Consider the following 27225-nt stretch of genomic DNA (forward strand, 5'->3'; position numbering starts at 1 on the left):
CCCAAATGGGGTCTCGAACAGTCAGGCAAGACTGACTGACCAAACAACAATCAAAGATAAGGCTGGTTTGATCGGGTCACAAAATGTGAGAGGAGGAGGAGTAGGGCAAAATGAGATCAAAAAGACAGGTCGGTGCCAGATTGTGAAGGGTTAAAAAAGCCAAACCCAAGAGTCTCTATGGAGGCAGTTGTGACTCACTGAAGTTTATTGAGGTGGATAGTGACATGGACAGATCTGCACTTAAGGAAAATGAGGCATTTGGGTCAACTAGGGAACTTGTTCCAATAATATAGATGTGAAGTAATGAAGGCCTAAATAAAGTGATAGCTAAGTGAGCAGAGAGTAGAGGTCAAAGATGTGAAAGAAAGATGGTGGAGTTAGGGAGAAGAAATTTAGCAGCTGATTTGCATATGTGGGATGAAGGAAAGTGAGAAATTGAGGTTAATGTTAAGGTTATAAATCTGGGAGAGTGGAAGAAAGGAAGTGACTTTGAAAGAAACAGAGAAGTTTGGAAGAGGGGAGGGTTTTGGAGGGAAAGGAAGTGAGTTCTGTTTGGAACATGTTAAGTTTGAGATGTCTCCAGGACATCCAGTTTGAAATGTTCAATGGCCATGATGTTGGACCGAGTCTCAGAGGAGAAACTTAGGACTAGATATAGAGATCTGTGAGTCATCCGTGTAGAGATGATAATTAAACCTTTGGGAGCTGATAGGGCTACCAGAGAATGAGAGTTGTAGAGGAAGGAAGGAAGAGGGCGCAGGACAGGACTTTGGGGAATGCATGTAATTAGGGAGAGTGATAAGGAAGATGAGGAAGCATTGGTCAGGGAAGTAGGAAGTCTAGGCAAGTGTCATGTCAGAAAGCTCCAAGAGTCGAGAATCTAGGAGGAAAGAATGGTCATTACTGTCACATGCAATTTCAGATGAGTGATGAAAAAACAGATTGCCAATTGGTTAAGAAGTATATGCGAGGAAATGAAGTAGAGATGGTGGGGAGGCAGCTTTTTATAGGAGTTTGGTTCACAAAAGGGGGTGCGATATTGAACGACAGCTTGAGGGGCTGGCTGGTAGTGTAGTTTTCTGTTTATTTGTTTGTCTTTAAGCATGAAAGAGGTGGTCATGTTTGAAGAAGGTAGAGAAGAAACCAGTAAATAGAAGTGGTCATCTTGACAGGGAGAAAGACTACCTCACCCTCAGTTTCTGAGAAAAAAAAAAAGAGCATAGAATAATAGGGGATGATGTCATTGGCTTTTTAGTGGAAGAAAAAGGTGAGAAGAGGGAGTTCGTTGGCAAATGACTTCAATTTTTCTAAGTATAGTAAGGGGCAAGGTACTAACTGGAGCGGGGTGAAGAAATTGTGGAATGCTTAAAGAGGAAAGAGTGTGAATGTTTGGAATAGCTTCTGTGAGGAGTGACATAGAGAATCAACTAGGGGGTAATATAAAGATTGCCTTTCTTCATTGAGGGCACAGTTGACCTTGGATAGCATGAATCTCTAATTTACCTACTCTTCCTCTGTCTCTAGTAGCAAATAGGTGTGAAGGAAACTGTAATCTTGAGCTAATAGAATTAAGAGATGAGTAGCTCCCAATAGAACTAAAGGGTAAAAAGAAGTTCCTGAGCAGAGGCCAGTGGAGAGTCAAGATGTGGAATATTGGGGTGGAGAATGGAAAAGGAGGAAATGAAGCCAGAGCCAGGCCAATGGTCCAAGAAACTACTGAGGGCTTGGAAGTCTCAATGAAGGTGAGAAATATGCTTAGGGGGAATGACACATGGAGAGATGGAATGATCGCTTCTGGTCATATAGATGAAAAAAGGGCTGTGCTTGGGGATGATACTGGCCTCTGGTATGTGAGCATCCTTCTGCAGGACTGAGGCTGAGGATTTTCTTATACCCATTGTAATCCTCATGGCTAACACTCTTCTGCCTCCTGTTTCATTTCCTATCCCTATTAATCACCTACTGTCTAGTAACAAATTATCCATAACCCCTACCTCCCATTCTCTCATGGTCCTTCTCTTCAACCCTACACCAATCATGCCCCATTGCAGTCACGTCCACCCCTTTCATTATGGCCTCTGGAATCCTTGTTCCATAATGAACAAACTTCCTTGAACCTCTTTTTTCTCTCCCTTCTTCTGTCTACCAGCTCTCACTAAGACCTGTCTTACCCTTGAATATAGTACCTTCCCAACCATACTCCTCAGCAATGACACTACCTATTCTTACACTCCCTAATATGCTGCTCTTTGGAAGGGGAATGGAAATTCTCCTTGACCATTCTTGCTGCATTCACATTCTCTCTATATTACCATTACTCATTAACTTCACCTCCTGTGAAGTCCACTCAATCAACATTTTTGACCCAGTGCAGACCATGGTGGCTAATATGTACTAGAACCCAGGGCATTTTCCCTCCTTTCTCCAGGAGTTTAGCAGTTGGCTCAATCTTCCTCTCTTCAACTCTTGTCCTTAAACTAGGAGTCTTCAGTATTTACATTAATGGATGTTCTAACTCTGTAATCTCCCAGTTCTTCATTCACCCACATGGTGGTTCTCAGTTGCCTCCTATCCAAATGATGGGGTTGGAATATCTACTTTCCATGCTTCCTTCCTGCTTTCATTCTCAACTGTGACCTACAAATGATTCAAGGATCCTGGGCTTTATCAGTGTAGATAATTCCCTCCACTTAAATGGCTCACAACCCTTTTCCACACTAATTAACTAGGCAGTTAATTGCAGTCACAAAAATAAAAATTCATCATCTTGGTTGCCAAGCCTCTGATGATGAGCCTCACCACACTTAGCTAGGCTTTTCCTTGGAGGATAGACAAATAATTTGTTGCTAGGCTTGGAAGCCTTTTAAATTTGGGAGGCAGCAACACATGTCAAATAGAGAATTACATGGGAAAAGTAGTGTGAAGGAGTTTATCAGAAGAGTATAGGACGAGAAAAAAAATGGGCCAGTCACATGGACAGCCTCACATACCTTAGATATGTAGGGAGAACACGAAAAGAGACCATAGTGTGATAAGGGACTCTCTATGGCAAGTCTCTGGGAGGAGAAAAGAAGAAAGGATGGACCGGAGGAATTAATTGTAATCTGTATCCCTGAAGGGAACAGCCACATTAGTGACATCACAAATCCTTGCAGTATTGAAGGTCTGTCGTAGCTTATGCCCTTTTACCACAGCTTTGAAGAGCCCAGTCTCACCTGTGTCATGGTGAGGCATCGGAGACTAGTCAGACTTCAGCACTCACTCGATGTGGCTCTGATTTCACTCATGGTGTCGGCGCTGCTCCTCCCCAACTGGAGAAGTGTTCAGCCCCTCCCTCATCTTCCCTCCTTAATGTATTTACTATCAGGTCCAAAAGAAACCATTTATTAAGCTCTCCCTCTGTGCCTGGCATCGTGCTACTTGCTGATGATACAAAGAAAGACAAAAAAATAATCCCTACTTTCAAAAAGTTCACAGTTTAATGTGGAAGACAACATGGAAGCAGTTAATGTTCAAGCAGGACATAGTATGAATGGGAAGTAATCACAGGGGTGAGGGCTAGCGTTAAATAAGGAAAGGTTTCTTATAAAAGACAAGATTTTAGCTGGGATTTGAAGGGGGCCGGAGAGAGGCACAGAGTGAGGACAGACAGATTCAGATAATTTTAGCCTCCGGTATAGCTGAATATTCTCTTTTGCAGAGCTACTGAGCTTACTGGCCTCTGTTCTCAGGTCTCATATGAGTTTTAGAGCAGTTGATAGAGGTTCCCAGTGATAGGAAGTGATGTTTGAACATCTTTAAATATCAAGGGAAACTTTTCAGGAAGGAAGATATAAAAAAAATATACTTGCAAGTTTACATATACTCATATATTATGTAATCATTCTATGGCATGTAAGGGGAAAATCTCAAAATCTGGAATTTGCTTTTTAGGAAAACTTTTTTTTCCCCTTTTAAGTTAACAAACACCAATATCTATATAAGTGCAGACAGATTACTATACACACACAGCCTCAATAATTGTCTTCCCTAATAAAAGGTAATTTACTTAACATGTACCTTGTCTTATGACTTATATGACATGACTTGAGTTATGACCATTTCCCTGTGTAGTTAAATTACAAAGATTATATAAAAATATTGATAAATCAATTTTACTTTTTTTTTTTTGCCTTTTGGAGGGCAATTGGGGTTAAGTAACTTGCCCAAGGTTACACAGCTAGTATTTTTGCGTGGGTGTTGTGTCTCAGGCCTGAACCGAACTCGGGTCCTCTCGACTCCAGGGCTGGCGCTTTACTCACTGTGCCACCTAGCCACCCCAATTTTACTTTTTTGAAGAGTTCTCTGTTATACATGTTTTCAGATCATCATCTTAAATTCTGGAGAGGCAGATATACCATAAATCATGAAGCAAAATTAGTTTATCTTTTGTATCCATGTATTTGACATGACTTTTAAAAATTAAAATTTTTTCAAAAAAATAATTTAATCTTGCCCTTCTCCATTCTAGGGAGGACATTTCCACATTAACCCAACAGCCTCTAAAGTACTCTTCTCAGTCATAATGTGTGATGATGTACAATTCAGGTCTAAAAGTACTTTTGACTTCCCACATATTGACTTCATTGTTCAGGCATTTTTTAATCTTTTCTGACTCTTCTTCATGACCCTGTTTGGGGTTTCCTTGGCAAAGATACTGAAGTGATTTGCATTTCCTTCTCCAGCTCATTTTACAGATAAGGAAACCAAGGCAAACAAGATTAAGTAACTTGCTCAGGGTCACACAGTTAGTAAGTGTCTGAGGCCATATTTGAACTCAGGAAGATAAGTCTTTCTAAATACAGGCCCAGTGCTCTATCTACCAGACAACCTAGCTGACCATATTGCCCTTTGTTGGCTTGAGCAGGTCGTAATTCTTCATTTTTTTTTCAGACTTGGAATTTGAGCTGCAGATATTCTGTCATATGTATGTGAAAGAAGCTAAACAAAAGAGAAATTAATGTCATTTCGGAATATACATCAGTAAAGGTTTCCTTTCTCACAGGGTTGCAGGGGGAGAACTCTTTGACTTTTTAGCTGAAAAAGAATCTTTGACTGAAGAAGAAGCAACTGAATTTCTCAAACAAATCCTTAATGGCGTTTACTACCTCCATTCCCAGCACATTGCTCACTTTGACCTAAAGGTATGGTGCGATCTGTAAAGCGAGGTATGGAAGTTCTTTCTAAAAAATTGTTTTTTATTGGTATTTTTAAAAACTGACAGTTCAAGGAAAGCTATGGGTGAAATAGATTTCACATAAAAAATTTAATGAATGGAATTACCAAATGAAATTAAAAAACATTAAAATACATAGCAGTCTGTCACCTCTTTTTAGGGAAAGGTTTGAGACCTCATGGAAAGCAGTGATTGTGTCTTATGCTTCTTTGTATTAGTCTAGTACAGGTGTTTGCACATAGTAGGTACACAATATATATTAAATTGAGGAAATACTTTCAGTTTGCCTCTGGGCTGCTAACATTTCCTTGGATAAAGGCTGAAAGCCACTAAGTAGTTCCATCTACTTAGCTCATAGTTATTCTAGATGCCACAGGAATTCCTTCTAGCTCTACACATGCCCATACCAACTTTCCAAATTGGAGGATGTCATAGCATCTAGCAGAACGTGATGGGCCAGGTTGGATTTCTCAGTTAACTAGCTGATCAGAATAGACCTATCCTATTCACTGCAAGACATTGTGAGGAATATGAAGAAACATAAGACGTGATCCCAACACTCAAGCACTTTAGTTATTTTGGGAGAGGGTAAGAAATATTTTGTAGCTATTTCCTCAGAATAATGTATGATAGCTTTTAATTTTTCTTTTCAAAAGCCTGAAAACATAATGCTTCTGGATAGGAATGTCCCCAAACCTCGGATCAAGATAATTGACTTTGGCTTGGCACACAAAATTGACTTTGGAAATGAATTTAAAAATATCTTTGGGACCCCAGAGTTTGTTGGTGAGTGTGATGTTCCTGTAGGCGTTAGATTATGGTAGAAGAATAACCATTTTTCCATAGAAACATTTCTCATTCTTCTCTGATTTTAAGAGAATAATTTTTAACTGTTTGTTTCAAATTTACATAATATTAGCAACTATTGGGTCACTTCCAGAACTTAAAACATGTTTGTTTTTTCTTAGCTCCTGAAATAGTAAACTATGAACCTCTTGGTCTTGAGGCAGATATGTGGTAAGTAACGTTTCTATGATTCTATTTTTTTTCTGGTTTGTTTCATTACCCTTCTGATGTATATATATATTTCTTTCCTTCCTAGGAGCATTGGTGTAATAACCTATATTCTGTAAGTACCCAAATTCACAAAACACAGGTGCACATTTTTCTTTGAAAATTTTATTTATCTCATTTTGTTCATCTGAGTTTGGCCATTCTGCTTAATATTAAATGGAACAGGGACATGTATTCTGTTACAATATGTAACATGTTTACCTTTTGTTAATTAAATTTTTACTTCTGATTCTAAATGTTATCCCAAGACTGTAACATCACAGTGAACGAAAGCTTTGCTGTTGGCCACATACTGAGAACATTTTTGAAAGGATTTCTAGATGACTAGATTGATCCAACTTGTTTTTTTAAATGAATCTTTCGAATTAAGTCAAAGCTTTTGCCAGTTATAATCAACCGTGCTATAAAAGGTACATCTTCTAAAGTGGCATGTTTGTACATAAAAGAAATAATCTTTTTCCATTCTTCCCTTATTAGGTACAAAAAACAGCTTGGTACATGGGGAGTAATTATAAATGTCCTGAATTCCATTTTTATTTTTACAGTCTCAGTGGTACCTCACCATTCCTTGGTGATACAAAGCAGGAAACATTGGCAAATGTATCTGCTGTGAACTATGAATTTGAGGAAGAATTCTTCAGTAATACCAGTGGTCTAGCCAAAGACTTCATAAGAAGACTTCTAGTTAAGGACCCAAAGTAAGTGTCCATTGTCCCTGCCTGTATGGGATGTACCATGTTTCCCTGATAATAAGAACTATCCCAAAAATAAGCCCTCCCCTTACTGTGTAAGATTCCTCGAAAATAAGCCCTCCCCCGAAAATAAGCCCTATTGAGATCGCTGCTGTAGTGAAGGTGATCCCCTGCGCTACATGCTACATTACGGTACCCTCTGTATGCACTGTCCCCCCCGTGAAACGCACGCTGCGCTCCGAGCTGCATCCAATCAGAGCTGCAGCAGTGAGCGCGTCATCCTGTTCTTCCCCAGTGATTTGCTTGCTGGCGCCATTGAGAGCAGTGCCGCGGAGGAGAGCTGAGGCAGGACAACATAAGCCCTCCCCTGAAAATAAGCCCTCTGGTGTTTTTCTTTCCAAAAAAAATTAATAAGACAGCGTCTTATTATCGGGGAAACACGGTATATTAGCTAGTCCTAATTAGCATTAGTAAAAGCTTGGCTGCTTCTTTGTTGGCAAAGGGAAAGCATACTATGTGAAATGGCTTCTGAAGAGGTGATATCCTCGACACAGGCACAGGCTCTCTTCTCCTGGTTTGGTAAATGATTTGCCTATTTCTATAAAGCCTGCCATCCTTGTGTAGGCAGCACTTTAGAGTTTCTTTATAATGGCTTGCCAGGGAACTAGGTATAGCAGTGGATAGAGAACCAGGCCTGGAGTCAGGAAGATCTGAGTTTAAATCTGGCCTCGGACAATTATGTGTGACCCTGGGCAAGTCACTTAACCCTATTTGCCTCCATTTTCTCATCTGTAAAATGACCTGGAGAAGGAAATGGCAAACCACTTCAATATCTTTGACAAGAAAACCCCGAATTTAGGGTCACAGAGAGTTGGACATGACTGAACAACAGTATGGTTTGCTGTGTCTGCCTTGAGACAACCTTAATGCTTGCCACTTTAATTAAAACATTTTTTTCCTCCTCCTCCCAAAAGGAAAAGAATGACAATTCAAGATAGTTTGCAGCATCCTTGGATTAAGGTAAGTGTTGTATGATGTCATATTTTAAATCTTTTTAGATTTTAAAATCTTTAACTCATATATAAAGGTGCAAATGAATATTGTTTTCTGTTGCATATCATATGAGATCACATTTGAAGTAATGTATCCATTTATCCAGATACATATTTTCAAATATCAGATGAAAGCAATCACAAAGGTGAAAAGCCTTTGTTACAGAGGAATAGTTGAAGGAATAAAGTGTGCTTATCAACATAGAGAAGAGAAAAGGAAGGAAAAATCTGAATGAAGGAAAAATAGCTCTTCATATATTTGAAGGTTTTTCATGTAGAATAGAACATAACTGTGACTAATCAAGGGAAGATATTAGAGGCAAATTTGATTGAGCAAAAACAATGATTGATCTAACAGTTAAAGTTGCCATTACGAGAGAATAGATTGTCCATGAAGATGGTTGACCTTTCTGTCACAAAGATAGTAAAGGAGAGCCTAGGTGACTGTCTTTCAGAGCTACAAAAGAAGGAAGTTAGATATTGTAGAGAAGGTTTAGATAGCTTGTCTGTTAGACACCTTGAGACATCAAATGAAAAAGCATTACACAAATATTCAGCACGTAGAAACCTTAGATAATATTTTTCCCTTGCTAAAGTCATATAATTTTAAATCTTTCTTACAGTGAATCCTTTCCACTTCTTATATACACCTCCTAAATTTTAGATTGGAATTCAACTTCATCTGCATTTTCTTTTCCCCTATTAGGGTGACTCTTTTCTCCATGCTATCATAAGCTTTTTGTAAATAACTTCCAAGTTCCCACCCCCAAACCATTCTTAAGTGTTTTAATAAGCTGCATGTCTATACTGAATAATATGAAATATGAGAATACATAAAAAACTTCATTACAATAAAATGATGTAGGAAGAATTCTTTTAAATTTTATGTTTTTTCACTCTCTGTTTAGCCTAAAGATAGTCAACAAGCACTTAGCAGGAAAGCATCTGCAGTAAATATGGAAAAATTCAAAAAGTTTGCAGCCCGAAAAAAATGGAAGGTAAGTATATTGCATAAAGTGGTAGTAGTAATTATTTTTATTTTCACTCTGAAATTCTGTTATGCTTTTTGTTGACAACATGTAAAATGAAATTGTCTGATTGTTTTTTACTATTTAATAATTTTTAAACCTTAATCTCCTACTTTTTTTTATTTTTTATTTTTTTTTAAAGCAATTGGGGTTAAGTAACTTGCTCAAGGTTACACGGCCAGTTATTATCTCTGGGTGTGGTGCTGAGTATCTGAGCCCAGATTTGATCCAGGTCATCCCGACACTGGAGCCGGTGCTCTTACTCGCTGAGCCACCTGGCCGCCCCTAAGCAATTGGGGTTAAGTAACTTGCTCAAGGTTACACGGCCAGGTGTTACTGGGTGGGTGCTAAGTGTCTGAGCCTGGGATTCGATCTCCAGGTGTTCTCAACACTGGAGCTGGTGCTCTTACTCGCTGTGCTACCTGGCCGCCCCTATCCTACTTTTTTTTTTAAAGCAATTGGGGTTAAGTCACTTGCTCAAGGTTACACGGCCAGTTATTTCTGGGTGTGGTGCTAAGTATCGGAGCCTGGATTCGATCCCCAGGTCATCCCGACACAGGGGCCGGTGCTCTTACTCAATGAGCCACCTGGCCGCCCTTTAATCTCCTACTTTTGGAATTTTGCATTGTTAACTATTATGGTAATAAACATCATAGACTTTAAACAAACTCAAAATTAATCATAAAATATTGTTGCCAAGAAGAGAGACATATTTGTCCATTTAATTTATTTATTCATTATTTTAAGTAACATAATATTCAAATGAAGAGTGTTTGGACTATTAGCTAAAAGTATTCCTTTTGTTTTGTGATTAGTATTTCCGTTGCTGTTGAAAACAAATTCTCAAAAAATTCAGCACAACACAAGAACATAACCTGCCTGGTTACTTCAACCCACCTGCTTCTTCATTTTGCTGTTCCCATTAAGGGATAATGTGGAGTATGATTGTTTTCATAAAAACCCCAAAAGAGAATAAAAGGCCTAAGTCAGCCTTCAGGTTCATAATATAACAAGTGGCATTCAGAATCAAATCAAAAGTTAAGCATAATGGCCCTGACTCCATGCTGGGATCACTGGCTAACAGATTTAAAATTAAGAGGAATGTCAAGGATAATCTAGCCCAACCCCTGTTTTACAAATAAGGAGGGACTCTATAGAGTCTCTCCCAGGTAGTGGGTAGCAAAACTGGAATTCAAATGTACACCTTTTACTTACAAATCCAGACCTCTTTATATCGAACTTGAAATGTGCCTCATTTTTGCATCCCCTAAGGAAATCCAAGCTTAAGAGATCACCATTAAAGGTACCGCGTGGGAGCAAGGAGACATTCATTTCCAGCTGATATGACCTCCCCCCACCTCAATGAATCTCAGCCTCATTTTGCATTGGTCCTCCTGTCGAGGTTCAGAATTTACTAAGAATAATTAAATGCTTCAGATGCATAAACCTTTACCATGTTGCTTCTGCCTTTGTCATTAAATGTTAAAGTCTTCCTTGTACAAATCAACAATTTTTTACCTGAAGGCAGTGTGCTACAATGGAAACAGTCTTGGGATATGAGTTTGTATGACCTTGAGTGTGTTTGTTAACCACTATGGACCTCAGTTTACTTATCTGTAAAATTTGGGCGTTGGACTTGAAACTAAGAGTTTCTTCAAGCTCTAAATCCTATGAATCCTGTCTTTGTTGGTGAATCAATGGATTTCTGCCCTTTGATGAATTTTCATGGTCTCCTAGTTTATTAATGCTCATGTATTGTTTTTACCTTTAACGAACAACAGGCTGTGCTTTATTAACCAAGAGAAGTTGAAAGCCTGAATTGTGGTACAGATAGCATTCATAAGAAGAAACTTTCCAATGTGAACTGAGAGGGAAATGGGGTTCCAACTCTATAATGCAATGAAATACCAAGGAGAAGAGAAACCTTTGTTGCAGCACATTCATATGTGTTTTAAATACCCTGTAGGATTGTTTCCTAAGGGAGCAGAATACTGTTCACTTCATCGACCCATAGAATTCACTGCTTCTAGTCCTGCTTCGCATCCTCTCCCAGGTCAGCAGAGCGTTCATCTGCTGTCAGCCATTTCTAGTGTCATTGGGAGCTGCCTCAGAGTGCTCCTAATTCACATGAATCTGAGCCTTGTTACCTCATATGTTCTTTCTCTCTTTGTGTGTGTGCATGGGACTCTTCGAAGCAATCTGTTCGATTGATATCACTGTGCCAAAGATTGTCCAGATCCTTCTTGTCTAGGAGTAACATGAGCGTCGCCAGAAGTGACGATACCCTGGTAAGCGGCATGTTGGCTTCCGTACGGTCTCTTCTTAATCTCACATGTGTACAAGATTTAAGCCATACCTTTCCTCGGCAGCCTGAAATAGCTTAGAACCTGAACAACATAGCAGTACCCCTTGAGAAGAGACTAATGGACTACACTCTTCTGCATTTTCTTCTTTGTTACGGTTGGCGTTTCCCCTTCTCCCCATCCCTCCTTTTTAATAGAGTGGCTAAAGGGAGGAATCCGTCCATTCTAAAAGGGCCTTATGTTTCCTGGCCATTTACAGCCAGTAAAACGAGAGCTATCTGCTTCCATTGATAATGTGCAATCTCAGATTATAAGTAGTATTAGAGAAAGAGAAAACCACCCCAGGGGAGCAAGAAAATGTGAGAGGAGCTGCTGTGATGCCCTAAGAGGAGTTATGAAGCTTTATTGCCAAAGCTACATTTGATTTATTAACAATGTACTCACTGCCCAAAGGCCATTTAGAGTGAATACAGATTCCCCCCAATCCAAATTGAAAGCTAATCTCAGATTAGCCCTCCTGATAAAACTCTAAACGTCTGAATTAGATGAGCCTTTCCCCCTGACAGTCAAACAACAGGGCTTTTTGTTAGATCTGAAGGGACAGGAACCCTCCAGATATAGGCTTTCTATGGGAACTGTCCTGCTTGTTGCAACTTAATATTTTCGTGGTTACTGAATGGCATTCAGGAATTCTCTCCATGGCTTCTGTTTTGACATTGGATTTCCCCCAACACTAACCAAGATACTGAACATACAGAGTAGAATAAGAGGAAACATAAAATTAAAGAAAAGGGATTCAGAATAGGAAGTGATCGAATGAATAATGGGGAGGGGAAGAAAAAATAGTGAGAACTAGTAGTCTAAGATAAGGTGCTAATGAGCAAAATTGTATAGATTAAAATGATAGCTAGAATTTTTAGGTTAATTATTGGCAGGGTTAATGTCAGCCAAGGCAGAATATAAAAAAGCCTATTATGTATCATGTAAAACTATTTTCCATTCAGAGAGTTACTTCCTATTATGTTAGTTACAAGGAGGTTCTCTAGAAGTTTCATGTTTCTTCCTCATTTCTTTCCATCCCCCATTTTCTTTCCTCTTCTGTCTTCTTTTTTATTTCTCTTCTTTTTTCAACCCAATTCTTCTTTCATTTCTCATATACAGGCATTTTCTGTGAGGCATTTTTGATGGCAATATAAAAACAGAAATGGCATATCTAAAAGTGTGTACTGTAACTAAGAGCTCACAAAACCAACCTTCATGTAGACTTTATTCTTGAATAAAGTAAATAACTACATTATTAAAACCTACATGTGGATTTTTAAGGCTACAGAATAGAGAAAATCAAAAAGAAAGGTGCATCTGGTATTTTGCCCCCCAAAAAACAGCCCCTTATATTATAAGGTCTGTATAGATATACTCTTTTTTCAGTGTTTTTATACTTGGAAGACATGGTCACAGATTTATAAATTCAAAAATTTGAGCATAGTTTTGTTTTGCTAATTTTTTCAAATTTCTGGCCATCTTTTTTTTTTTTTAACATGCCTCATTCTTAGCATAACCTGACTTGTAAATGTAGTAGAGATAGCACGAGTTCATTTCAAGTGAGAGAATGTATAGAAAGTGCTTTTCAATCTTTAAAGTGCTATGTAATTGCTAGTTATTATTATCATCACCATCATAATTATTATTATTGTTACTGTTTTCAAGTGCCATGGTCTTTTGCTTTGCCCTTTCCTTACTCATAAAGATAGTTTAAGTTGTTGCAAAATCATAAAGTTGAGCTCCAAGAAACCCAAGAGCCTGTCTAGTCAACTGCCCCCATTTCCCAAATGGCAAACATTTCATATACTGTCAGATTCAGTTGCTATATTGGTGAATTTTTTTCTGAAAAGTGAGGCCAGAGAAGTTAAGTGACTGACCAGTTTGAATCCAGGTCCTCAGACTCCATAGTGAGAGGGATTTCCCACAGTACCAGGTTGTATCTCGAAGGTTCCTATTGCATTTATCATAGCAGTAGCTGAGGTTGGCATATTGACATGATCCTGTTATAAACAAAGAGTTGTAGTTGATTTTGTAAATGACTAAATCCTGAATTTGCTTCCTTTCTCGCTGTCCATATAAGTTGTAATTTCTGAGGCGCTGTCAGTGTATAGTGGAATAAACTAGCTTTCCAAACTCTTTGGGCCAGAAATCCCACCCATGAGCTTATGTCCCAACAAGGTAAAAGACAGAAAGGTGCCTAACACATCACTCAGTGAGCAAGAACTTATGAAGTCCTACTATGTTCCAGGCATCATGCTAGACACCAGGGATACCAAGAAAGGTAAAAAAAAAAGTCCCCACACTCAAGGAATTACCAACACTTTCTGTAGTGACACAGAATAGACGCCCATTGACTGGAAAATCACTGAACAATTTATGGTATGTCGAAGTAATGGGACGTCACTGCAGCGTGGGAAACAGTGAACATGAAGAATAGAGAGATACATGGGAAGACTTGTATAAACTGCTACAAGGTGAAGGAAATAGAACCAGGAAAACAGGATACATAATCACTATCACATTATAAATCTTTTTTTTTTTTTTTAAGCAATCGGGGTTAAGTAACTTGCTCAAGGTTACCTGGCCAGTTATTTCTGGGTGTGGTGCTGAGCGTCTGAGCCCGGGATTCGATCTCTAGGTCGTCCCGACACTGGAGCTGGTGCTCTTACTCGCTGAGCCACCTGGCCGCCCCTAAGCAATTGGGGTTAAGTAACTTGCTCAAGGTTACACGGCCAGGTGTTTCTGGGTGGGTGCTAAGTGTCTGAGCCCAGGATTCGCTCTCCAGGTCATCTCAACACTGGAGCCGGTGCTCTTATTCGCTGTGCTACCTGGCCGCCCCTACATTATAAATCTTAAAAAAAAAAAACCTGAATGTTATATAATTACATGATCAAGCTTGGTCCCAAAGAAGAGTTGAGAAAATGCATCTCCTTCCTTCTTCACAGAACTGGAGGACTATGGGGGGCAAACATTTCATATACTGTCAGATTCGGTTGCTATATTGGTGAATTTTTTCTGAAATGCTTATTTTTTCTTTCTTTTTTCTTCTTCATTATTCTTTGATAGCCCCATGAGGAGGGGAAGTAGGGAAGGATATATAATGCAATGAAAATTATGTAAAAACAAAAGGGAACAATAATTTTGTTTTTTAAAAGAAGTGTATTATAGCTTTGGGTACATGTTTCCCTTCATTATCTCTGATATTCTTGGAATTGCAATTCTATACCTTATACCTTTCCTTTAAAAAGCGCTTATATTCTCATTGATTTTAAAAATATATGTATGTGTTTATATTGTGTGTGTGCATGTGTGTGTTTGTGTTTATGTCAATTTATTCTTCTTTTTCCTTATCTGTTTCCTTCAAGGATGAAGAAGATTCCTTTGTGATGAAAGCAGTCATTCATGCCATCAATGATGACAACGTTCCTGGGCTTCAGCACCTTCTGGGCTCTTTGACTAACTATGATGTGAATCAGCCTAACAAGGTCTGACATGATTCTCTTAGGATGATCTAACTTAGATGTCATCTTGTGGCAAAGGGCTAAAAGCAGGATATGCCTGAACAGCTGGAGGTGAAAGGAGTGCAGCTGACTTCCCCCATCTCCAGCTAGTTGGAGACCCTCAAACTCCAGGGCAAAGTCACTTTAGTTTACAAGTTGATTTCAACAAGAACTACAGACCCTTTTGGCACATGAGAGTCAAATGATGGTGCTTCTGCCTGCAAAATTTGAAAGCTACTCATTCTTGCAAATGAAAATGTCACTTCAAATCTTGAATCTAAAAGAAGAATCTGGGTCAGGGAAAGATGTGTGATCATCTTCCACTTCTGTTATGAGGAAGCAGGACTACATTGCTGTTGAGTGTATAGGGAAAAGGCTGATGGGAAAAGTTATGACACTGATACTAACATTTAAAAGTGGGCTCACTCTCTTCTTACCAGACCTCAAGTATTTGAAAAGCGTATTCTTCTTGTTTATTCTCAGCATGGGACGCCTCCATTACTGATTGCTGCTGGCTGTGGGAACATTCAGATGCTGCAATTACTCATTAAGAGAGGGGCAAAGATAGATGTCCAGGATAAGGTAATAACTTTGTTTTATTTCAAATGAATGAAGAGTGAGGAGGTTGGGATGTTTTGTTTTGAAGTATAGTGTCACATTGTTTTAAAAACAACAGGGAAAGCTCCAGCTGTACCTAGTTCATTTTACAAATTTTCATAAATTAAAATATACTACTTAAACATTCGGTGATAATCCACCTATAGGTGAAGTGAGATGCTCTGTCCCTCGGCTGTGTCCAGTAATGACAGTGCTCTTTATACGCCCCTTCATAGCTTACACAATTCCTGCTGAGGAAGCACAAGCATTTATCACCACCATTTTCCTTATGAGGAACCTGAGGCTCTGCCAGACTGGCAGCAAGCATCAGATGCGGTGCAGTGGGAGTGTTAGACTCAGTGAAAAAAAAAGTCCTGAGTTAGAATCCTGCTTAGATAAGTCACATGACCTCTCTGGGCCTCAGTTTCCTCATCTGTAAAATAAGGGGGAAAGATGCGATGGCTTATAAGCCCCCTTCCTTCTCTGAGTCTCTGGTCCGCGATCAACCCCGCGTCTGTGAAACCTCAGCTCTCACTCCCAGGCTATGCTGTTTGTTCTTTTCTTTGTAAACTGCCAGATTTGATTTCTCACTCATAATATTTCTTGAATAATGTTAAATATCCTGCTTGGGAAAGTTTCCATTATTTATTTCACATTACCAGAAATTCAATTTGCCAGCATGTTTTTAGGGCAACAGTGAAAGAGCAATAAATACGATAATAGTCTTTGAAGCTGTGTCTCCACAAAAACACACACTGTGAGAAGGCTCTCGTGGTGGTGATATTGATGCCTGATAACTGACTGTTACGTCATTCAAGGAATCATTTTTTGTATCATTTTAGAATTTGGGATATTTTTGCTTATGTTCTTTAACATATCAATGATTATCCGTTAATTGTACAGTTGTTAGGATGAGTTCTTTAATGTCTTTGGAAAGGCATTCTTAAGAAATTTGGTCTTAGTTTCTTAAACTAGAAATGTATACCCAGCAAATTATTACGCTTTTTTTTTTTTTACCAAAGTTTAATGTGAGTCTACTTGGAATGTCTGACTTGTTTATTTGTTGATATATTTGACAGTAACTGGATGAAAATGAGTTTGTACAGGAAGAGAGGCCATCAGCTATCTGGGACTGACCTTTTATATTATTTCTGAACAGGCTGGATCAAATGCAATCTATTGGGCTTCTCGACATGGTCATGTAGAGACCTTGAAATTTCTCAATGAGAACAAATGTCCTTTGGATGTCAAAGATAAGGTAAGGATAATAATCTTCTGAAGTGTAACTAGAGCATATGATGAAAAGGTGAATATTTGGATGCTGCTTATTATTGTGTGAAAAATGACTCAAAGGACAAATGGTAAAGACTAAAATCTCCTTGCCAATAATTTAATTTGCACATTATTTGAGACTGATAGTTTGCAATAATATTGAAACCAGCCGGCTTGGTTAAATCTGCCAAGCGGCTGTGTTATGCAGATGGTGAATAGTTCTCCCTCAGCTTGGAAAAACAAAAAACATGGCAATGTTCTAGTGGGCAGAACACTGGGTTGGTTCTGAGCTAAGGGCACTGGGCTTCATTTGGTGTTTTCTCATTGACTCACTGCTTACCATGGGCTAAGTATTTTCAATACTGTTCCTTCCATTTTCTTAGTTGTGTGAAGTAGTTAAAATATTGAATTTCCTCCTAGAAGCATTGAGAGAATTAGTAAGATCATGCATATACACCAAATTCTTTGGCAGGTAGGTACTAAATCATTGAGTTAGTGAGATTCCTACCATTTCCAGTAGATAGGTCAACACATCAAGGACCCTTGATTTTTGTTTCCTGCATGGGAATTCTATCCACCATCACAGATCACACACAGTCTGTAACTGAGAGTTTTGGAGAGTGACCTGAGGCAGAGTGGTAGCATGACTTGTCTATAGTCACACAGCTAGTAAGCATCAGAGGAAATCCTGAAGCCAAGTCTTTTTGACTCCAAATCTAGTACTTCCTAATAATAGCATTTAGAATGCTTAAGTTCCATATATGATTTCATTTACCCTTCATAGCAACCTTATGAAGAAGAGAGAGACAGAATTCTTATAGATTTTTTCAAATTAGCAAACTGAGTTAAGCAGAATTAAGTGACTAGGGCCACCCTTACTTACATTAATGGCAGAGCTGAAACAAACTTCCAGATCTCAAAACTCTGTGGTGCAAGGCTTGTTTTCATCATCAGCAATCAAGTATTTCCTTTCCAGTTATAGATAACTACATAAACATATAGACATGCACAAAACCTATCTGTAAATGTAAAAGATTCTGATGAAAATAATAAAACTAATGTTTACGTAGCACTTACTCTGTGCCAAGCACTTCATAGTTATTATCTCATTTGATCTTCATAATGACCCTGGGAGGTAAGTACTGTTTTTTATCTCCTTTTCACAGATGAGGGACTGAGACAAATGTAAGTTAAATGACTTGCCCAAGATCAGGCAGCTAGTATCTGAGGCCAGATTTGAACTTGGGTCTTTTTGGGCACTGTACTGCCTATCTAGACTTAAGTCATCAAGACAGTTACACATAGATGTGCATACGTATGTGTTTAAATCTATAAAGATGGGAAATACATCTTCAAATGTAAATATAACACAAGATGGAAGACACAGCAATCAGTGAGAACATATCCCCATTGTGATGTGGTGAGGTGAAATGAAGCAAAGCACAGATTGGATTGCAGGACCCAAAAGACCTGTCTTCTATGCCCAGCTCTATTACATATTGTTATGTGACTTTGAGCAAGTCCTTTATCTTCTCTGGGCTTCAATTTTCTTGTCTGTAAAATGAGGGAGCTATACTTAATATAATCTAAGGTTTCTTAGGGCAGCTAGGTAGCAGAGTGAATAGTGTGCCAGGCCTGGATTCAGGAAGACTCCTCTTCCTGAGTTCAAATCTGGACTTAGACAGTTACTAGCTGTGTGACCCTAGGCAAGTCACTTAACTGTTTGGCTCAGTTTCCTCATCTGTAAAATGAGCTGGAGAAAGAAATGGCCAATCACTCCAGGATCACTGCCAAGAAAACCCCCAATGGGGTCATGAAGTCAGACACTACTGAGAAAAATAAACTGAGCAACAATAAAAGATTTCTTAAAGATACAAAAACATTTGTGTGTATTCATTTTTTAAAGAAATTAGCGAATGACCCCAGTGTTTAAGGAAAGATAAAGACAGATTTTGCCAAGGCTTATTCTTCCAGGGGATGGTGCTGGTATCATGATTACTTGCACGATAAAATGAGTACTTGTGAATGAATGGCCTTCCCCACAGAATGGTACACTCTGTCCTTTCATTTCTGCCCCAGACAGAGAGAACAGTCTAGATGAAGCAGATTAGTTTGGTTACTGATGCAACCACAGGGAATCTAGTAGAAACCGATATGTTCATGAGTGAGCGTACAGGCGTCACTAACAGTGATCCCCAAGTGCTGTGTGGTACTGAAAATGTCACGTGGAGAGACATTGCCTTTGAGTCAGTGTTTTGTTTCCTTCTTTCCCAGTCTGGAGAAACAGCCCTTCATGTAGCAGCTCGCTATGGCCATGTGGATGTGGTGCAGCTACTCTGCAGCATTGGATCCAATCCAGATTTTCAGGACAAGGTGGGTCATCATGAGCTGACATGCTCACATTGCCATCTCACTCTGGATTGTTTTACCATTTTTGCTTGTTAGACCGACCAGAAAGTCCTTTTTATGTTCATGTAGCTCATGGTTCCCCTCTTAGATTGTAAGCTCCCGAAGGCAGGAAATCATGCTGACGTCCTTCTCTTTTTTATAACCTGGCTGCCTGAAGGTATAAACTCCGTAACATCACTTTTAGAGATTTATAGTGTTGATCAAAGCCTCAGCCTTTCATGCCTCACAACTAGCAACCTTCCTGAACACGCATGGTTTATAAGCATGTAATCTCTGGCTCACAAAAAGCCTGAAGAAAATTCCCTAGTAATTTACACTTAGGTGATTTTTGGGTACATCAAAGAGTATTGTGACTGGATGCTGTTAGAAGTATAATCATCTGAGTGAATTCTTCTAATTTTAGGAATCTTGGGTTAAGCAAATGAGTTGGTTTTCAAGAAAAATAGCAGAAATTCACTAACTTCTAAGCTTTCATTGCTCAGAGCTTAGTTGGCAATGTCAGTGGACTCTGTCTAGCCATCTATCTCTAACTTGCTGAGACTGTAGAATCAAGAGGTTCAGAAATCTACAAAGTTGTTCTGTTTGAAAAAAGAATGAAAAAGGAGAAAGAGTTGTACACAATTGGAACCTCTCTGGGGGGGGGGGAGTACTGTATTTCTTTTTTTTTTTTTGGAGGGGGTAGGGCAGGGCAATTGGGGTTGACTTACCCAAGGTCACACAGCTACTGTGTTAAGTGTCGGAGGCTGGATTTGAACGCAGGTCCTCCTGACTCCAGGGCCGGTGCTCTATTCACTGTACCACCTAGTCACCTTGGTACTGTATTTCTTAATAGTGGCGTTCTCAAGTTGTATTATTTCTTAGTGAAATTCATTGATCAAGCATTTATTAAGTTTCTGCTCAGTATAAGGTGCTGTGCTAGTCTCTGGGGATAGAAAAAACAAGATAAAAACTGTTCATGGAGCTTATGTTTGAGGCCAGGGAGGGGGAGATATAACATTTACACAGATAAGTAAATACTAGGTAACTCAAGTACTATCCAATTACAGTCAATGCAAGCTCTTCTCCTTCCACGTCCCCAGCCTGCTTTTCCACTGAGGAATAAATTCGCACATAGCATGTGTTTCCTCTTCCTTTGGCTCATTTCTCTCCTACTGCCTTCATCAATTTGTCCAGGAAGAAGAAACCCCTCTGCACTGTGCTGCCTGGCATGGCTATTACTCTGTGGCCAAGGCACTTTGTGAGGCCGGTTGCAGCGTGAACATTAAAAACAGAGAAGGAGAGACTCCGCTGCTGACAGCGTCTGCCAGGGGTTATCACGATATTGTGGAATGCCTCGCAGAACACGGGGCTGACCTTGATGCAACGGACAAGGTGAGTGATGGGTGATTGACTCACACTTAGTGGGAGATTATATGTGGCCAATGAGAGTGGTGAGGAATTCCTTGTGCTCCCAAATTACTTTTCCTAAAATAACACCCTCAAATTCAGGAAGCTATAATCTTTTAAATAGACTAGGGTTTTCTGCTCCAAGGAGCATGTCTTTGACCTTTCCTAAAAATAACTCATCTTTTTTTTATTTTATTCCTTTTAACATTTGACATTCATTATGAAGTAGATTTTCTAATTAATCAAATGTTTCCTTTTCTTTTCCACTCTCTTTTTTTAATTTGGGGAGTAGGAATAGTAATAAATATTCCACAAAGTGATGAACTTCATTAGAACTTACAAATGACAAAATACTGTTGATTTTTAGGGTAATTCATTTACTTTAGATACTTTATATTTCATAGAAAAATAATACATTCAGAAAAATGAAATTGAAAGTAATGGAATTTTATTTTATAATACAGAAATTTTGACACAATCTATTTTAGTACACATTTATTTAAAATGAGAACCTTTTGTCCCTGAGTGTATAGTGGGATACAGGCCAGATGGTTAATTTTATTATTGCCATATTATGAAGTATTCACTTGGTCTAGAGTTAAAATAATTTAAAAAACCCAAACCCAAGACTCCCATACATGAGAAATCCTACAGTGCAAATACTGGATCTATTTCTGATATTATGAATAGTAAGATTTATAGACTTATGCAATAATCTAGAGAATCAGACATATTATATATACCCTTTTGCCACACATTCCACAATGTGACCTCAAGAAGGCTCTTCATATTACTATAGCAATTTCTCCTGATGTGAACTGAAAAGATTACCATTCTTTTCCCCGTAGCAAAATGATAAGGATTGCTGAGTTAATATTTTATGACTTTTTGAAGATCTTTGATGAGAAAGTAGCATTTAAGTACTAAACACTATGTTTGCAGTGATGATGCAGATAGTTTTAAAAGGCATATTCTAGTCATCTAAGGCCACTGCCCTGACATTACTTTGTTGTTAGTTGGATGGATCTCTTTCATTTCAACATTCTCTCCACAGGTGCAGATCATAACCCTTCCATGCTTTTTCATCCTGTGCAATTCTCATGCAAATCTTTCCAAGAGTCCCTTATTAAAAATCTATTTTCCCAATGCATCCTATTGATCTTTAAATATTTTAAGACTACCAGTGTAGACATGAAGGTATTCATCTATTGTATAGTTCTCACCATGTGACTGGCCATCTTCCTCTTCTAGACCTATATTTCTTTCTCAGCACTTTTTGTGAATATGTCATTGAATTAGTCATTTCCTGCAGTCTGCTTATACCCACTACCCTAAACCCAAAGATAAGTAAATCAGATGGGCAGCTTGATCAGCAAATATTCACCACCTTCCTGATTTAAATTTACCCCTACTATTTTTTTTTTAAAGCAATTGGGGTTAAGTAACTTGCTCAAGGTTACACGGCCAGTTATTTCTGGGTGTGGTGCTAAGTATCTGAGCCCAAATTTGATCCCCAGGTCATCCCGACACTGGAGCCAGTGCTCTTACTCGCTGAGCCACCTGGCCACCCCTACCCCTACTATTTTTTAAAGTTATCCCTTAAGCTCTACAGCAGTAAGTTTCTGTCACCGATGAGACTGGGCCAATGGAGAGAAAAAATTAGTGAGAAATTTTAGCCATATTCATGTTTCATTATTTGTGATGTCTGTTTGTAGGATGGACACATAGCTCTTCATCTCGCAGTAAGACGATGTCAAATGGAAGTGATCAAAACCCTCATCAGTCAGGGCTGTTTTGTTGATTTCCAAGACAGACATGGAAATACTCCGCTGCACGTGGCCTGCAAGGATGGCAATGTGCCCATCGTGGTGGCACTGTGTGAGGCAAACTGTGTTCTGGATGTCACTAACAAGGTAAGCAAGAGAGAAAATGACGGCATGAGCACTGGCTGCCGTTTAAATTTAACTGCTTTGGGTTTTTGCCAACTTTCTGTTTCCTTCCATTTTGCAAAGTAAATAGAATCCATGTAAAAGCACAAAAATTATTATAAAATAATTATTAACTCATTAGTAATTAATATAAATATGGAAGGATTTAAATTGCTTCACTATTTTTTTTAATTCACTAGTGATGAAAACTAAATTCCTTATAATAGCAAGCTTTTCCAGGCTTATTTTAAAATACATTGTGTGCTGCCATGAATTGATAGATTGTTTGAGAAGCATTTATTAATCACTAACTCTATGGCAAGCACAAGGAGACACAAAAAGAAAAGCGAAGGCAGTCCTTGCTCTCCTCGAACTCACTCCATTTAGGGAGACAACAAAAGAAGTTCAGCTGCAGGGGAGATGGCAGGCTTAGAGATCCTTAGGGGCACCAGCTGGTAAGATGACAATGCCTTGGAATCTGGAGGTAGAAACAAGGACTGTAGACTGAAGGGGCAGGGCAGATGGCAAGGGCTAATGGTCCTCCATCTCACTGGAAGGCTTGTAGCTGGTGACTCCCAGCATAGCCAAGTACTCTGAACAGCCCTGATACTCTTCATTCCCTGCTGCCTCCTGGGAGTCTGGGTAAGGGCAGGGTGGAGAGAAGGCAAGGGAAACTGGGCAACCCCATTAGTGGTTCCTCTTGGGTCTGGGCATGGTCGTAGGGGGAGAGAATAAGGGAAAGGAAGAGAAACAGGCCCTCTCTGGCAGTTCCTCTAACTAGATGCAGTCTGGGCAACCTGGGGGTGTTAGGTAGTGGGAAGCATGAGCATGTCCCGGTATTGTGGTTTTTAATTTTCGTAGATGTCACAGCCAGCCCACTGAAATCACTCTAGGAATTCTAACACTACAGAAAGACTAAATGAAAAATACAGTGAAAAAGGAGCATCACTAGAGCTGGGGTGGGGAACCTGCAGCGTCGAGGCCACACGTGGCCCTCTAGGCCCTCGAGTGCGGCCCTTTGTCTGAAGCCAGAACACAGAACAATCTCCTTAAGAGGACTTGTTCTGTAAAACTTGGACTTATCAAAAGGCTGCACCCGAGGACCTAGAAGGCCATGTGTGGCCTCGAGGACGCAGGTTCCCCACCCCTGAACCAGAATTGGATTCAGATTCTACCCCTGCCTCTTATTAGACATCACAGATCACTCCCTGTCTCTGCCCTACCCCTACCCAGTAGAATGTGAGCTTCTTGAGGGCTGAAATTTCTTGTTTTACATTTCTGGCCACAGTCCCTAGCACACAAAGTAGGCAAAGTCCTTAATAATGTTGACATTTTACATGCCCTTATATTTGTGTAACCTTGGGCGAGTCACCGTCCCTCTGTGGACCTCAGTTTTCTCAACTGGAAAATAAGAGAGATGGACTGGATGGGATTTGAGGTCTTGTCAAATCCTAGGCTGATAACCTGTGATCAGCCCTATTGCAATAAAGGACATAATTGTAAATCATAAGACTTGAGTTCTATCTATAATCAGCTTTCCCCACTGAGTGTTCACGTGGCCATGAGGAAATCACATGTATTTTCTTTGCTCTAAGTATTTTGTAAGACTAAGAAACATATTTTCTGAATAATTTAAAGAAAGGAAGAACATTCAGGGGAAAATATGGTCATTCAATGAAATGGAGGATTTTCAAGCATTCTTGATGAAAAAACCAGAGCTGAACAGAAAATTTGACTTTCAAATACAAGAAACAAGAGAAGCATGAAAAAGTAAACAGGAAAAAGAAACCATAAGGAACTTATTAAAGTTGAACTATTTACATTTCTACATAGAAAACCGATAATTGTAACTCATGAGACTTCTCAGTATGAGGATAGTTGAAGGGAATATATATATATATATATGTATAGGAGGGTGTGTGTATATAAATACATATGAGAGTGTGTATATGTGTGTACATGTATACATGGAGAGCACAGGATCAGTTGAATAGGAAGGGATGATATCTAAAAAATAAAATCAAGAGGTGAGAGAGGAATATAATGGGAGGAGAAAGGGAGAGATAGAAGAGGGTAAATTATCTCATATAAAAGAGGCAAGAGAAAGCTTGCAATGGAAGGGAAGAACAGGAAGATGAAGGAGAATGGGTCAACCTTACTCTCACTGAATTTGGCTTAAGGAGGGAATAACATACTCACTCAATTGGGTATCTTACCCTACAGGAAAGTAGGGGGGAAGGGAATAAGAGGGGAGATGATAGAAGGGAGGGCAGACTGGGGGGAGAGGGTAGTTAGAAGCAAACACTTTTGAAAAGGGACAGGGTCAAAGGAGAAAATAGAATAAGGTGGGGAGGGCGGGATAGGATGGAGGGATAGTCTTTCACAATATAACTACTATGGAAATGTTTTGCGTAACTACACATATACAACCTATATTGAATTGCATGTCCTCCCATTGGGGGTGAGTGAGGGGGGAAGAGGAGAAAGAATCTGGAAATCAAAGTTTTAAAAACAAATCTTTAAAAAAATTGCTTTTTACATGCAACTGGGAAATAAGATATACAGGCAGTGGGGCATATAGATCCATCTTGCCCTACTAGAAAGTTGGGGGGGGATGGGAGAGGATATAAGAGAGAACAGATTGGGGAAAGGGGTATTCAGTAGGCTCCCCTACCCCCCACTATCTTGGGGTAGGGGGTAGGGGAAAGATGGAAAGAAAATTGTAACTCAAAATCTTGTGGAAATGAATGTTGAAAACTAAAAATAAATATAAATCAAATTCACTGGTAGATAAAAAAAAGAAAGGAATAACAATGAATTAAGTGTACATAAAAGATTTTCAGAAGGATCATGTAATGTAAGTACAAAGTGTTGATTTCCAGAAGTTGGATAACTGAGTTGTCTTCGTTTCTTCCTAAACAGTCTTCTGGTGTTGTTACTAAGTAAACCAGAATCCAGCCTGCGATTTGTATTCATGGATATAGCTCTTGACTATTTAGTCATGAAAAGCAAACACTGTTGGTTTATTTGGGTTTTTTTTTCCAGTTTTCTTCCCTCAGAAACAAACCCGAAAAATGCCAGAGAGAATGAAAAATTATTTCATTGAGAATGAACTTATATTTTAGAAGGCCCACATTTTAATAGACACACTATTTTTTTATCATGGGTTGTTTTATGTTCATGAAACTAATTACTGAGACAGTTGGGAAATTATGCCTCTCCTAAAAAATGTTGCTGCTAAAACTTATTATGGGATCCTGCAGAATGGAAATTAAAATGAATATACTTCATATTTTAGGAAGCATGAAGAAGCAATCTACCAGGTCCATGCTATTAGTTGCTGGTATTTTGTTAGTCTGTCTCATTCTAATATAGCTGAATCAGTCACATAATTTTAAAATAGCTTCACAATGAAGCCAAATGTAATATTAAACAGCAGTAAGGCCTGGGCCTTCCCCCTGGGAATCTTTATATGAATAAAAGGCTGCTTCAGAGAAAATTCCTGGCACTAATTTGATACCTTTAGTCTTGCTATTATGTTATCTGCTAGTTGACTGTGTGCTCACAGTGCCTGACATTTAGCTTTAAATATCTTTCTCAAAGTGAAGGTGAAGGAACACTGTGCTTTCATGCTGCTCTGCAGTAACATGAAGGCCAGAATGAGGAGTTTCGTAAGCCATCACACTACCCAGTGCAAAAATGCATTCTCTCAAAATGGGATGTTTTGGCTTCACTTTTCTTCCTGGTTTTTTTTTTTGTATGTATGCAAAAATCCATTGAAAAAATAATCCTAGAATATCAGTCAATCGATAAGCATGCATTAAACCCTTACTGTGTTCTAGGCTCTGTACTAATATCTGAAGACTTATCAGTGCATTTAGCAAAGCTACACATGGTCATGCAAATGTTATAGTTTTTTTTTTTCTTTATTTGTTTAAAACTGCCCTAGTATAACATCTGCTTCTCTTACGAAGATCTTCAGTTTGAGAGTTCAGGCCCATTTGAATGAGCAACTAACCTTACATCCATTATCCAAAACTCTTTTAGGAAAGAAGTTTGGCTATTTGAAAGCAAATGCTAGATAATTCACTTATTTCATCATGAGAGAGACAGCACCTAAATTCAGAGCTCATCAATTTATTTTTTTAAATAAGTTTTTATTGGTAACTTTTTTTTTACAGAGCCTGTATTTTCCTTACATGCCTTCCTTCCTCACCAGAAAGTCATTTTGTATAACAAAGAATTAAAAAAGAAAGAAAAACAGGAAAAAATCAGTCAAAAATATATCCCCCTGAAAACAATATATGCAGTATTCCTCGAGGACCTGTGCATACCCTCACCCCCACCAATAAAAAGTGGGAAGGGGAGAGTTGTTTTTCTTGTATCTCTTATTTGGGGTCAAACTTGGGTTTTGTTGTTATTTGCTTTTAACCAATTTACTTTAAAACTTAAATTCACAATATTCCTAAATTTGTGAATAATAAATCTCCTGCCTTTTTTTTTCTTTTGGAGGGCAATTAGGGTTAAAGTGACTTGCCCAAGGTCGTACAGCTAGTTTTTGTGTTCTGTCTGAGGTTGGATTTGAACTCAGGTCCTCCTGACTCCAGGGCCGGTGCTCTGTGCCACCTAATTGCCCATAATCTCCTGCCTTTTTTTTTATTTTTTTTTTTTAAGCAATCGGGGTTAAGTAACTTGCTCAAGGTTACACGGCCAGTTATTTCTGGGTG

At 38.9% G+C, this 27225-nt stretch overlaps 1 protein-coding gene across 6 annotated transcripts in view; it reads left to right on the top strand.

Moving 5' to 3' along the window:
• Positions 1 to 27225, top strand: part of DAPK1 (death associated protein kinase 1) — a 257163-nt gene that overhangs the window by 162171 nt on the left and 67767 nt on the right. For all 6 annotated transcript variants that reach the window (XM_069087981.1, XM_069087979.1, XM_069087980.1 and 3 more), the window contains exons 4-17: positions 5045 to 5183; positions 5872 to 6001; positions 6184 to 6232; positions 6318 to 6344; positions 6835 to 6987; positions 7956 to 8001; positions 8942 to 9031; positions 11257 to 11349; positions 14772 to 14891; positions 15390 to 15488; positions 16663 to 16761; positions 19050 to 19148; positions 20358 to 20555; positions 22286 to 22483. In XM_069087981.1, coding sequence (XP_068944082.1) covers positions 5045 to 5183; positions 5872 to 6001; positions 6184 to 6232; positions 6318 to 6344; positions 6835 to 6987; positions 7956 to 8001; positions 8942 to 9031; positions 11257 to 11349; positions 14772 to 14891; positions 15390 to 15488; positions 16663 to 16761; positions 19050 to 19148; positions 20358 to 20555; positions 22286 to 22483 — 1540 coding nt within the window. The remainder of the gene's footprint in view (positions 1 to 5044; positions 5184 to 5871; positions 6002 to 6183; positions 6233 to 6317; positions 6345 to 6834; positions 6988 to 7955; positions 8002 to 8941; positions 9032 to 11256; positions 11350 to 14771; positions 14892 to 15389; positions 15489 to 16662; positions 16762 to 19049; positions 19149 to 20357; positions 20556 to 22285; positions 22484 to 27225) is intronic.

Source organism: Petaurus breviceps, unplaced genomic scaffold (assembly GCF_028583685.1).
Source record: "Petaurus breviceps papuanus isolate PSGF00001 unplaced genomic scaffold, PetGlider_PUasm1.0 183, whole genome shotgun sequence".
NCBI lineage: Eukaryota > Metazoa > Chordata > Mammalia > Diprotodontia > Petauridae > Petaurus > Petaurus breviceps.